The sequence below is a fragment of the Zootermopsis nevadensis genome, unplaced genomic scaffold (genome assembly GCF_977971745.1).
Source record: "Zootermopsis nevadensis isolate Lab colony 2312 unplaced genomic scaffold, Znev_1.0 Znev_ptg000019l, whole genome shotgun sequence".
Taxonomy (NCBI): domain Eukaryota; kingdom Metazoa; phylum Arthropoda; class Insecta; order Blattodea; family Termopsidae; genus Zootermopsis; species Zootermopsis nevadensis.
Window position 1 is genome coordinate 10,494,988 of NW_028259151.1, and position 13,970 is coordinate 10,508,957.

Sequence of the window (13,970 nt, forward strand, 5' to 3'; positions counted from 1 at the left end):
TGCCTCCGTCATCAGAGTATGAAGATTTCTGTCTTCTGGGTTGTTGCTTTGTGTAGTCTGGTCGATGTTAACCAACGTTTCAGAGGTCATACTGCCTCCGTCATCAGAGTATGAAGATTTCTGTCTTCTGGGTTGTTGCGCTGTGTAGTCTGGTCGATGTTAACCAACGTTTCAGAGGTCATACTGCCTCCGTCATCAGAGTATGAAGATTTCTGTCTTCTGGGTTGTTGCGCTCTGTAGTCTGGTCGATGTTAACCAACGTTTCAGAGGTCATACTGCCTCCGTCATCAGAGTATGAAGATTTCTGTCTTCTGGGTTGTTGCTTTGTGTAGTCTGGTCGATGTTAACCAACGTTTCAGAGGTCATACTGCCTCCGTCATCAGAGTATGAAGATTTCTGTCTTCTGGGTTGTTGCGCTGTGTAGTCTGGTCGATGTTAACCAACGTTTCAGAGGTCATACTGCCTCCATCGTCAGAGTATGAAGATTTCTGTCTTCTGGGTTGTTGCGCTCTGTAGTCTGGTCGATGTTAACCAACGTTTCAGAGGTCATACTGCCTCCGTCATCAGAGTATGAAGATTTCTGTCTTCTGGGTTGTTGCGCTGTGTAGTCTGGTCGATTTTTACCAACGTTTCAGATGTCATACTGCCTCCGTCATCAGAGTATGAAGATTTCTGTCTTCTGGGTTGTTGCTTTGTGTAGTCTGGTCGATGTTAACCAACGTTTCAGAGGTCATACTGCCTCCGTCATCAGAGTATGAAGATTTCTGTCTTCTGGGTTGTTGCGCTGTGTAGTCTGGTCGATGTTAACCAACGTTTCAGAGGTCATACTGCCTCCATCGTCAGAGTATGAAGATTTCTGTCTTCTGGGTTGTTGCGCTCTGTAGTCTGGTCGATGTTAACCAACGTTTCAGAGGTCATACTGCCTCCGTCATCAGAGTATGAAGATTTCTGTCTTCTGGGTTGTTGCGCTGTGTAGTCTGGTCGATGTTAACCAACGTTTCAGAGGTCATACTGCCTCCATCGTCAGAGTATGAAGATTTCTGTCTTCTGGGTTGTTGCGCTCTGTAGTATGGTCGATGTTAACCAACGTTTCAGAGGTCATACTGCCTCCGTCATCAGAGTATGAAGATTTCTGTCTTCTGGGTTGTTGCGCTGTGTAGTCTGGTCGATGTTAACCAACGTTTCAGAGGTCATACTGCCTCCATCGTCAGAGTATGAAGATTTCTGTCTTCTGGGTTGTTGCGCTCTGTAGTATGGTCGATGTTAACCAACGTTTCAGAGGTCATACTGCCTCCGTCATCAGAGTATGAAGATTTCTGTCTTCTGGGTTGTTGCGCTGTGTAGTCTGGTCGATGTTAACCAACGTTTCAGAGGTCATACTGCCTCCATCGTCAGAGTATGAAGATTTCTGTCTTCTGGGTTGTTGCGCTCTGTAGTATGGTCGATGTTAACCAACGTTTCAGAGGTCATACTGCCTCCGTCATCAGAGTATGAAGATTTCTGTCTTCTGGGTTGTTGCGCTGTGTAGTCTGGTCGATGTTAACCAACGTTTCAGAGGTCATACTGCCTCCATCGTCAGAGTATGAAGATTTCTGTCTTCTGGGTTGTTGCGCTCTGTAGTCTGGTCGATGTTAACCAACGTTTCAGAGGTCATACTGCCTCCATCGTCAGAGTATGAAGATTTCTGTCTTCTGGGTTGTTGCGCTCTGTAGTATGGTCGATGTTAACCAACGTTTCAGAGGTCATACTGCCTCCGTCATCAGAGTATGAAGATTTCTGTCTTCTGGGTTGTTGTGCTGTGTAGTCTGGTCGATGTTAAACAACGTTTCAGAGGTCATACTGCCTCCATCGTCAGAGTATGAAGATTTCTGTCTTCTGGGTTGTTGCGCTCTGTAGTATGGTCGATGTTAACCAACGTTTCAGAGGTCATACTGCCTCCGTCATCAGAGTATGAAGATTTCTGTCTTCTGGGTTGTTGCGCTGTGTAGTCTGGTCGATGTTAACCAACGTTTCAGAGGTCATACTGCCTCCATCATCAGGGCGATGAGTATGAAGATTTCTGTCTTCTGGGTTGCTGCGCTGTGTAGTCTGGTCGATGTTAACCAACGTTTCAGAGGTCATACTGCCTCCATCATCAGGGCGATGAGTATGAAGATTTCTGTCTTCTGGGTTGCTGCGCTGTGTAGTATGGTCGATGTTAACCAACGTTTCAGAGGTCATACTGCCTCCATCATCAGGGCGATGAGTATGAAGATTTCTGTCTTCTGGGTTGCTGCGCTGTGTAGTATGGTCGATGTTAACCAACGTTTCAGAGGTCATACTGCCTCCATCATCAGGGCGATGAGTATGAAGATTTCTGTCTTCTGGGTTGTTGCGTTGTATAGTCTGGTCGATGTTCATCAACGTTTCAGAGGTCATACCGCCTCCGTCATCAGGGCCCTGATGACGGAGGCAGTATGACCTCTGAAACGTTGGTTAACATCGACCAGACTACACAGCGCAACAACCCAGAAGACGGAAATCTTCATACTCACCGCTGTGAGAACCTCAAGTCTTACACAGTCACGTATAATTGCGTGAGTTCATTTCGTACTGATTCTACAATGCAAGAACGACCAATTCCGCTCTGGTTCTGACTGTAACGAGCAGCCCCGTAAGAGAATTCACGACGGCCTCTTAAGTAGCGCGGTACCTAAACCCCCTTTGACAGTCAAACACAAACCACTCACTTCAACGTGTAAACAACTTGTTGCTGAAACCTGTTTGCTGGAGAAGGTCCTCGGCACATCAAACTCGGTGTAATAAAAATCGATATAAAACGCCGTTGTCCGAGTTTGGTAAAAGAACATTAAAATTACCCTCGAAGGTCAAAGCTGAAACTCTCCGCTGACAAAAATAATCAAAATGGCTAGATCTGAGGCTTTCACGGTGACCAATGTGACGAAGGCTGTCTTCTGGGATGTAGCACTATGTAGTGCGATTATGAAGATGGAGGTGGTACTTTCCTCCGAAACGTCGACATACACGGCGTCATAACCCAGATGACCGCCGTCAGAACCAAAAAACTTGGGCATTATGATAATTATGACGTCGTGTAAGAGGTATACATTTCGTTTACGATCTTAGCAACTATCAGCTTCTCAAGAATAACTCTGTAGCATAATCCAACGTTTAATTTCATACAATATTTAGGCTTGGTGTCTAGAAATTATTTCCCTCCTGTGCTGTTTGTGTCTGTAGACTATTTTCGCGGGCAAATGATTTGGGACGCTCCGAGCAAAAGGTAAGTTTTAGTTCGTTAAGTGTCCGTGTGTCTCTGGAAACAATTACTAAAGCAGGTAAGAGTTGAATTTCTAAGTAAGTATTCTTCAGATACAATTTTAATTCTATAAAAATGCATTTGCCTGTGTGTTGTAAGTTATGTTGTATTTTGAAGTATGTTTAATCGACTTGTGTAAATTATCATTAGTTCTTGTCGGTTGCTTTGAGGTCCTTCAACATAAAATTTTATAATCCTCATCTAAGTTTATAAATTGCATTTGGCTACAAAACTCGAGATTAGAAAACTTCCCGTATCACGGAAATCCCAACAAATCTCTGCCCTCGTATCGTACGTATTTCAGTTATCAGAAGTTCTTGGCTGTGAATTCTGACGCCTGTCATGGGTCTTACTGCCGGAAGGTAAATTTCATTTGAGCGTCCCCAGCAAGCGGAAGGCGCCGTGCTGCTGCGAGATTCAAACAACAAGGCAGATGAGTGACTGACAGCTTGTCACGCGGAGAGAGACAGTTTTCAGTACTGTCAGATGTTCCTGAGGTTCTACTTGGCGGTCCTGCCTTACGACATGGCAGCAAAGTACACACAAGTTGGCTGATTTCCTCCTGTAACCTGACATAATTAAACACCTTAAACACGAATTCTGGATTTTGTCTCTGAAACATCTGATTCACTTCAAAGAGCACCTAACTCGAAACAGCCAACTGCCAAGAAAGTAACTCACTAGAAACAGCGATTGATTTAACTTTCGAGCATCTGATCGTTTATGCTTCCGCGCTACTAATTAGTCCCGTCCCCTTCTTGCTTAAATACCAAAAATAAAAGTTCTTGAAACTTTTGGAAGCTTCTATACGCGTGGTTAAAGACATTTTGTATTTCAATGTGAAATGCTTTCCCACGTAACTTTCTTTTTTTTGTGTGTGCAGATTTCGGACGTGCTTGAAGATGGCCGACACTGGTCCAGCCAATCTCATAGGGAAACTGTTCTTCAACATTGTGCAAACCAAATGCTTTGTGCTGAAGCCAGAGAAGCTGTGCGTGAAGCGGTCGTGGTGGGGGAAATGCCTCAAACAGGAGTACAGGAAGCAGGCGTACCTCAGAGACAACATCCCTTATTGAGGAACATGGCGCAGCGCGCAGTCATTCATGAAGAACAGAAATATGCGACTCAGAGCACGCGCAGTGCCTCTGGCCGCGAGTGCTGCCAAAGGAAGTCATCGTCATCGAGTCTGTCATCACTCGTCATCGTCATCATGACGCGAAACTCCTTTCCCGTAACTGAAGTCTGAAGTTCGACATTAATTGTTCAATACTCCTAAATAAACAAAAATTTGACAGTCCACTGTAGAACAGAAAGTTTCAGGACAAAGTGTGTGAGTCCCTGCAGGCAAGTTATGTAATAATTTAAATATTCTGGAATAAATAGTTCCATAATTTCGTTTTTAAATGCTAATATAACAAGAAAAATTTTTCAGGAAATTGCAAATGCATATTCAGTTTTACGATAGCTCTTATTTACAACTTCATTCTAGGCACAAACATGAATTTGGGATAGTTGCTGTGTTGCCGAAACGGCGGAATAAAGCCGTTTTAACTTCACCGCCAATTCACATTCTCTTCTTGTACTCTTAGAGAGTTGTGAAGAACTCTTACTTAGAGAATCCATCGTCATTTCATCAAACACCAAAACCCACATCAAAAGACTGCATTTCTTCCTAATCATAGGAAGGCATATTCATTAAGAAGACTGTACGCATTTTAGGAAATGAATCTATGTCGACGAAATATTTACGTAAGGAACTTTGTTGTTTTTGTTCGGTGCTGAGTTAAGTACCGCCACAAAGCTAAGTGCCAAATGTCCTTAACACATGTACAAAAACATATGTACTTACATTTCCAGGTCACATTGAAAAATATGAGTTGTTATTAATATGATATTTTGTCGTTAATTACAAAGCTGTTGAGTATAAAAGGTAATTAATTATTCGGTTTTGGTCCGTCTAATCACAATTCAAATTTAAAATTTAAAATTTACAATTAAGATAATTAAAATATAATTTGATGTTCCTCATCGAACAATCGATTTACATTTGGAACATCTTTTTACAACATGTTTCGGTTTCTATATAAACCATCTTCAGGTGTAAAAGTTAAAATTATAAACTTAAAACCTAATTAAAATTTCTGATATGCAACATGTTGTAAAAAGATGTTCCAAATGTAAATCGATTGTTCGATGAGGAACATCAAATGATATTTTAATTATCTTAATTGTAAATTTTAAATTTTAAATTTGAATTGTGATTAGACGGACCAAAACCGAATAATTAATTAATAAATGGTTATCACAATATGACGCAACTATATCATCTTATAAAAGGTAGGTTCGGCGCTCTGTATAAGCTTTGGAACGAGTCCTAAATAGATTAAGGTTTCCATCTAGAATTCGGCTTGAGGCAACGCGGTCTCTGTCCATATTCTATTTAATTTTCAGGCCAAGGAAGGAAAGTACTTACAAATGCACGTGTCATAAGATTTACGTTAAATATTGACAGCAAACATTTGATTTGTACCAACTTTATAATCACTGTCAGAACTTCACGGACTACTTATGCAAACATATTCAGAAATGCGTTTGGGAGCCAGAGTTCTATTACAGTCGTTAAGAGTCTCATGATTTCTCGCAGTGATTCCAGTGCCACGAACACAAATCTCGACAACATAAATAACATCGTATGTCATAAAATATTTTAGTGTTGTTTTCACAATTAATCTACGAGGATTCAGTAACTTTTTTTTTGTATAAATCGGCTTGTCCAACTGAAGACGCACACGTGTTCCAGTGTACCTTTTAGTAATTCTGAAAATTATAAAAAACAAAGGACTTTGGTAAACAATAATCTGTCGTTCCACGCATTCGCGTTTATAAAACGTAATGCACCAGGGGATTCCTAACTGTAGATCTGTTGTATTTCATAGATAAAACTCTGATGTAATATTAAATAATAAATGCACCAACAGGAGTGCAGGTATTTGTTGTTTCAGATTAATGACGTATTTCGAAAGCAGAGCTCAAATATGAATAGTCATTATTTGAAATCAAGACATCAGCAGTCTGAACAAAAGTCTAATTGGTGTTATGGCCCCGGAGAAACGAAAGCCTTGCACTTATTTTATTAATCAAGTTAATTAACAATTAAACAATAACTGCCAACCTAATGAATCCTTGCCTTTACAAAGTTCTGTTTCTTATAGTACTCCAGTAATGAGAAGTTGCAGTTAATATCTCGTTGTTTATTAAAAGTATTAGTAGTATTACTTAATTTTAAGTTATTTCTTTGTAGAGTGTTTTTGTATTTTTAAAATGATGTCAATTTTGAAACAATTGTGGTCTAATTGTTAGTACATATTACGTTCTACGTAAGCAAGAGGCAACTTTTTCATAAGACATTCGACTGTGTGATTTATGACAAAATGGAGAACACTTCTGATTATTTCCTTCTTTCAAGCAGCCAATGTTTTGGATACAAGTCTAACCAGTTGGAAGTAGTCATTAAAAAAGGTTCTTGCAGGCCCTATTATGATCAAAACAATGTCTAAACTGTGCCAAGGCGCTCAATGGAAATGTTTCAGAATATTTTGCCCAAAACTTAATTAAAATAGTAATCGAATTCGACGATTTAAACTTTAGTTATTGATTTGTAATTTTACTTAGCACGAAGAAATTTTAAGCGTTTAACATTACAGAGGAATATGAAAGCAATGTTCTGCATATTATCGCTATTATTATGGGGAAAAAAAATTGTGATACGATAGTTAAGGAGGGGGGGGGGGGTAAATAATACTGCACCTCCTTACACCGTTGAATTCTAGACCAGGATGAGCCAACTGCATCCAATCATCTTATTCAGACATATTTATGTGGTTCGCCACTAATTTCTTGTTTGCATGCACGTCCAAAATCTCTCAATTACAAATGTATTAATCTGTACAGAGAACGCGAGTGCGTGTACTTCATTTAGTCTGTCTTATGTAAATATTTAACTGGGTCACGTATGAACGAAAAGTTGCCACGAAAACTGTGTTGATGTTTCTTGGTCAGTGCGATTAGCGTACACATGCAACTTACGTGTGAGAGTGGAGTGTGTGTGGGTTCACAGACCATCAATTTGATATTGTCCTTATATATATAATTGTTTCGTCATCAGCCATACGTGTACATGTAAATCACAGTTTTGATGGAAATCTTTCAATGATATTTATAATTGCACAACTTTGAAAGCAATAATAAATTGTTATGTTGAAATATGGAGTTTTATGTATATTTCCAACTCTTTCATTATCCACAGTTCAGAATTCTGCTGATATACTTAATTCAAAGATGTCCTTGTAACAAAAACATTATCCTGTCATTTGTGATCTTGATTTTTAAAGGTGTTATGCAGATGATGTCTTACAGGCCAAGAATATCACTGATTAATCCATAGTTCGTCATCCTAAATCCAGGTAATTAGATTAATTAAACAAGAAATCGCTCAAGAAAGGCTAAGCACGTAACGTATGATTCGCTGCTGTTAATTTGTAATAAAAAATTAAACACTTGAAATGGAGACGGGGTTGGGATTTAAATTTAATGTAATATGAACGCTACTAGTTCGGATAAAACTTGTTTTAGGTTTCTTTACACAAAAAACTTGCTCAGTACGTTGCTTCTTCTTAACAGAAATAGACTACAAGTCGAAATGTCTCAAGGTCAGCATCTTTTTATCTTTTTACAGATTCCGGAGCGGACGATAAAAGTATCGATTAATACGCCCGGAGTGTTCTATAAAAAATTAAACTTCAGTGTTTTCTTAAATTAGATTGTAACGTAATAAAGCACATATAATACTATTCAACAAATATTGTCATGGTTATTACATCAGACAGTCGTGACATGTAACACTAATGGAGGAAATAAAGAAACGTTTACACGATTTCAATCAGAAAGCTTGAAAGGAAGACTTCACTTTGGCGACTTATGGTACAGGTGTGCAGTGGGTGCATGTAACTCAGCGCACAGGGATGTGAATTTGTTGCCACCTGAACGTCTATCGGATTTTTAAGAGATCTACTCCATGATTACGTTTACAATTACAAAGTCTGTGCAGTTTTCAGAGACAGATTTCACCTATAATGAAGAAGATAAACAACGACTCTTGGATCTACTCAGAATGTTAATTCGAAGAAATGAGAAGTATGACGTGTGTCCCCAAGGACCAGAATGCACAGGATAGCACACTGACTGCTGCAGGCTAGAAATAATACAAGAACAAACTATTTTACCATCACCAGGCACATTTCAGTCCTACAGGGCCATTACCAACGTCTGGTATTTCGTTCAGAACATAATAAATACGCTAAGGTCACTGAATCTAAACAACGTCGTTATTCAGAGAGACTGAAACAGTTGTGCACAATATTACCATTTATTCAAAATTCTTTAAAATGCTATTAACCCCTTATCATAACACCATTTTGCATGCTACGTCATCACCCCCTCCCACGTTTCTACTTTAGCGTACGCCATTGTGGCTTCCTACCTTTTTGATCCACTCCTTGTATGACGCACCATTTGCTTTCTCCTGTTGTAAATCACCACTACTCATCACAATCTTCGTCATCATGGTTTCGAATCACCACCTATTGTTTCACCTTTCTGCTCATTATCTGCGCGGTGAGCAACCGTCATTAGGTTGCGCTCGTGAATCGCTCAGATTTTTTAAGGCAATCAGGTGTGCCAACATTCCTGCTCTTCGGCGTGTCTTTGCTATTTCCGATGATCACATCAGACAGCACAGAAACGTTGACATAAGATGGCGACTTTGACATCATTTGCTTCCATCATTTTTATAAATATAAAATCTGTCTAATGTGTCTAAGTTATTTAATTTCTGCTACACTCCGAGAATGTCCATCGTGTGTTCTGCAGGCGTATTAGAGGATATGACCAAGCATGTCCAGGGCGTACCGTGATTATGCTTGGTAGTGTCTGATGTCCCTTGCATGCTCTGTGTAAACGAATCCTAAAATTCCTTTCTCCTTGGCCTATGTGCATCTGGCCACAGCTCATAAACATTTTAATGTGCAAACACAACTATCATAAAATTCACTGTATTGTATTTTTATTTTACAACTGACGCTATATATTGTAGATAGTGAAAGTGTCGTTAAATAAATTGTAAATACAATATTTTACAATTGGTATTATATGACACTCTTACTCTAATATACTTAAAATATTTGTAAGGATTCTAACGTCTAAATTTTATCCAATTTTTGTTACCCTGTGGTGAAATATTTCTAGAAGGTACATTTTTCTGACGTCGCGGGTTCGATTCCCGGCGGTGCCCGAATTTATAACTTGTGTTGGGCAAGGCCGTGGTCTAGGCAACACGGAGTTTTCCTCCGTGGCATCCCAACAATTACTCCATTCACACACAGAAGAAGGCAATGGCAAACCACTTCTGGATCATCTGCCAAGAACGTATATGAACAGGTCCCAGTCCGAGAAAAGGATGGAAGGATCCTGTTCATATGGACCTGTCGTCAGACAGAACACTAAATAAATAATAAATAAAGATTTCATTATATAATTCATACTGCACTCATTATTTGTCCGATTACATCAAATATTTCTGCATTGGTGATGGGCAATTTGTGTGCCCCTTGAAAACAGATATGAATGTTTTACTACCCTGCGTCACTTGGCAGAATTCTTTTGGCAGCGTATCAGCTGCAGTCTAAGCAAATGTCTTCGTCGGCTGTTTTATCCTGCCTACCAAACGACCAGGCAACCGATTTCGTGGGGGTTCTCGCAGTTTGGCGCTGATATGTATTTCCTCGGAGCTACTCTCCATTTCCCCACTACGCCGATGCGTTGTTATGCAACGACAGAACGAAATCTCCGGGGGGCTTATACCTGTTAAAGATATCAATTGTGAAACGAAACTGAACTGTAAGGTCGTTCGTCTATAAATAAGTAACTGATCGTAATAAATAGAACTGAGATGTAGATTATAAGGTTTAAAACTGGTTTGTTCAAAGTTCTTAACGGAGCGTTACTCTTTAATCTATCTATTAAGATAAATTAGTCCCTGAGTGTGTAAGTGGCTTCTAGTGTGTTTTTATAGGCTACATGTCGAAAAATGTATTCATGAGCATGTAAATTAGGAAACAAAATTGAATAAACTGGTTGCAAGCCCCTAAAATTCGTTCATGGTGTTGGATAATAACACGTTGGAGAAAACTGTTCAACATCAACTCCTTGAATCGTGTTATTGAACAATTTGTCATGATTTTCTTCTTAGGAAATCCACGGCTTAGGAAAGCAATTGACACGTGTTCTCTGTAAAAAAAAACAGCATAAAATGAACGCATAATGCTAAGGTTTGTTGTCCGTCCATTCGTCAGCATGTTTTATATCTCGAATTATTCGTCGAATGTCTTTGAAATACTATACTGGGTTTCACATTAAAATTTGTATGACAAGTTCATTTACACGTGTTTATACCACTTACAAGCCCTATCACAGGACCCCTCAAATTTAATTTTCAAAAAAAAATTGAAAACCAACTCTTCGTACAAAATTATTAGTGCACGGAGTAAAATATGTGTCTCATTGAGCTCTTTAAATGTTGCTCGAAACATTTACTAGAGATATTTAAGGAAATGTAACGAAAAACAATTTCAGATTCTGTGTCGTGATTCGTTAAACAGTAACAGATATGGGACAGAATTGGTTAATTGTTAGGTTATGGTTTGTTCTTCTCCCCGCGGCTTCAGAAAATACAGATCTGTGGTTACAGGCACCGATTTTCGGGTCGCACCTAACATCAGACGGACACTCCGCTAAATGCTTGGCAAGATTTCTAGTTAACTTGCATCCTTTAATGTATTTTACATTCAAACAGTGAAGAGATTTAAGGCCATGTTTAGTTTTACAGGTGTTATTTATGTTAATTTCTCAGCTGGTAACCGAAGTAAGAATAATTAAGGAGCGAGTTGCGTGTCTTTAACTCAAATTCATTGCTGTGTGCCAATTCGTGTCTCCAATAATGAACAGAAAACATCCACATTTATATCTCTCAACAGTTTAAGAGCCGTCTGTTTCTTTGTCCACGAGGGACCGAATTCATACTGGGTCAGATTACACCAGCTCAAGTCCAAATCGCGTCAACGCTCAAAGAAACATCTCAGCTTACGCGTTGTCGGGCAAGAAACCTTCGAAAGCTACAACGAAATCCTTTGTCTTTTGCCCCAAGTTCCACAAAAAGCACGTAAAGAACAAAGCACGCCCGTCCGTATTTGTTGTACATAGAATTAGTATTAGTTGTCTTGAGTCAAAGACGAAGACAAAAGAGTCCTACAAAAAATGACAATGATAAATCCACTACAGTTCCAACAGCAGAAAGATTGTGTCGCACACTCGTGAGTAAAATCACGTGCCACGCACACGTTGTATTTCACAGAACACTCCAAAACACAGAAACAATTTCCATCGATGTGAAAGCCTATTACCACGTGGGCCTGAAAGAAATAGGCTGTTTATAATAGGCCTAACTGAAATATTTAAACCATTGGGCAGGCCTACGTGCTCGCTTACAAAGGACACGTTCGCACAACAGTGTGCCATCTAGTTCGACTTGTGTAGCCTCATTTTACGAGGTACAGCTACTTAATTACTCCATGGAGCCTAGTCCTTCCTGAGAAGCCAACAGTCACTCACTATTCAAGAAACTCGGAAACAGTTACAGTCTGTTAATTTAGTAATATAAATTTATCAATGGAGTCAATGTAGAGAGACTAGACTGAAATTACATAACTGGGTAAAATGATACATCTATATTACTGATAGGTGTATTCCTCGAAATGTTTTAAATTTTGCGCCGTTAGGTTCGTCATATTGGTACTCAAATCAGTAAAAAAAGAAATGGCGCGTTGATAGACCGCGATTTTAAGATTCGTGTGCAAAAATATGTTTTTCGCTTACGGTTTTATTGTCACAGTGTATCAACATTGGCAGCCAAGATTTGTGATCAGTTTATTGAAGCAGATATCAAGTGAAGACTTTGTAAGTAAGTCATAATTAATACTAATTGCTTCTTCAGTGTGTTTCGTAATTTTAGATTATGGTTTAGAAAACAAGTGCAGCCAACTTTGTGTTAAACGACAAGCCAGGTTTGTGTATGAACTCTGTACACAGACCTAATAGCACAGAGAATTTCCCTTTATCAGTCGATGTTCACTTGCTTGTGCTAAATTTAGTGCTTCCAGACTTTATTATGAAAACCTTAACTTTTTACTATATTTAGAACTTGAATATTTCAAAGTGTGTCTACATTGTTTTTGATACGAAGGTGCTGCTTTCACTGTGCAAGATTGCTCTGTTTGCTGATTAGCTTCTCTGTGCCTGATATATCGTTAATCATGATGTTGATGGCTGTCTTCATACTCACTGCCATGAAAACCTCAAATCCTGCTTAATCATTATGTTCTTGAATCTTTATTGGTGCACATAATAGTAATTCATAAGAGAAATGTATGTCATTTTACCCAAGGCCTTTTTAGTCTCAACAGGAAAATGCCAGGATAATTCTTTAAATTAGGCCACGACCACTTCCTTCTGCATCATTCCCAGTTCATTATTAATTATCTATCAGTCGACTCTATGTAACAAGCAGTCGAAATAGCGTTGTTTAAAAAACTGTTGGTAAAATAATTACAATACCTACTCATTGTATGAAATATTGTACTCATAGCTTTACATAACATATAATAATGACACCATTCATGCTAAACATTTTTATATGAAACATATTTAACCAATTATAAGGATATATAATTACCACTGTTAAATAAGAACAGCATTGCAGCCATGTTGGTCACCATTAAAATCCAAGTGCTGCAGGGGCTGGTTCATCCTGGCTTAAAAGTGAAAATGAAGACAAATTTATTCCATCACCTTCACCAATTTTAAAGAATTTACTCAAATGGTCTAACAATTTACCTGTAGTAAATGAATGTTGAGGTTAGCTTCCCCAGATTCAAACACTTCCAAAATACAGAGATTCCCCCGATTACAATAGAAGCTGAAAATTATTTCCATTGTTCTGAATGAATTCCTTGCACCTCTGCAAAACGTCTTTTAGACTAGACTGTTCCAGTTGAAGAATTTTCAGCAGTGTCTCACTACAGTACTGAAAGATGCTCCGCTGAAGCTCTTACAGTTATTGTTAAGTTCAGGAAGTGTGGAGCAGTCAGAACAAGTGCTGTGATGAAGCACCAAAGCAAGTTACAGGAGTCATTTCTGAAGCCATTAATCGAGAATTGCATATAACAAGAGTATCTCTGCTGAAACAAACCTGTGAATCAAAATATGAGTCAGATCTTGTTGTACCCGAGTACATATTGTTCTCCATCCAGGCATTTACTTCAGAATGTGAGAGTTTGCCATGTTGGAGGAAATTAAAATAAAATAAGTAAAATGGTGAACAGTCAATCATTAAGTGTGTTCCAGTGCTTTTGACAGACATGCGAGGTGCCCAAGTTGCTTCTATGGAGTACAAAGAGCCCTATTTATGTTCACTCTTCTTTTTATGAAAATCAGTCCAAAAGAAAATGAGGAATGCATGGCAAGTCAAACAAGTACAACA

The 13,970-nt window shown here is 38.9% G+C and overlaps 2 protein-coding genes across 4 annotated transcripts in view; one reads left to right on the top strand and one right to left on the bottom strand.

Annotated features, from left to right (window-relative positions):
- Positions 1-7,582, top strand: part of LOC110841215 (uncharacterized) — a 58,287-nt gene extending 50,705 nt beyond the window's left edge. For all 3 annotated transcript variants that reach the window (XM_087351297.1, XM_087351296.1, XM_022086528.2), the window contains one exon: positions 4,203-7,582. In XM_087351297.1, the coding sequence (XP_087207423.1) occupies positions 4,203-4,395 (193 nt within the window). In that variant the 3' untranslated portion in view covers positions 4,396-7,582. The remainder of the gene's footprint in view (positions 1-4,202) is intronic.
- The window catches only part of LOC110841213 (uncharacterized), a 94,986-nt gene extending 85,936 nt beyond the window's left edge, over positions 1-9,050 (bottom strand). Inside the window, exon 1 of the mRNA XM_022086524.2 lies at positions 8,859-9,050. Within this exon, the coding sequence (XP_021942216.2) occupies positions 8,859-8,890 (32 nt within the window). The 5' untranslated portion in view covers positions 8,891-9,050. The remainder of the gene's footprint in view (positions 1-8,858) is intronic.
- Between the last annotated feature and the right edge of the window lie 4,920 nt (positions 9,051-13,970).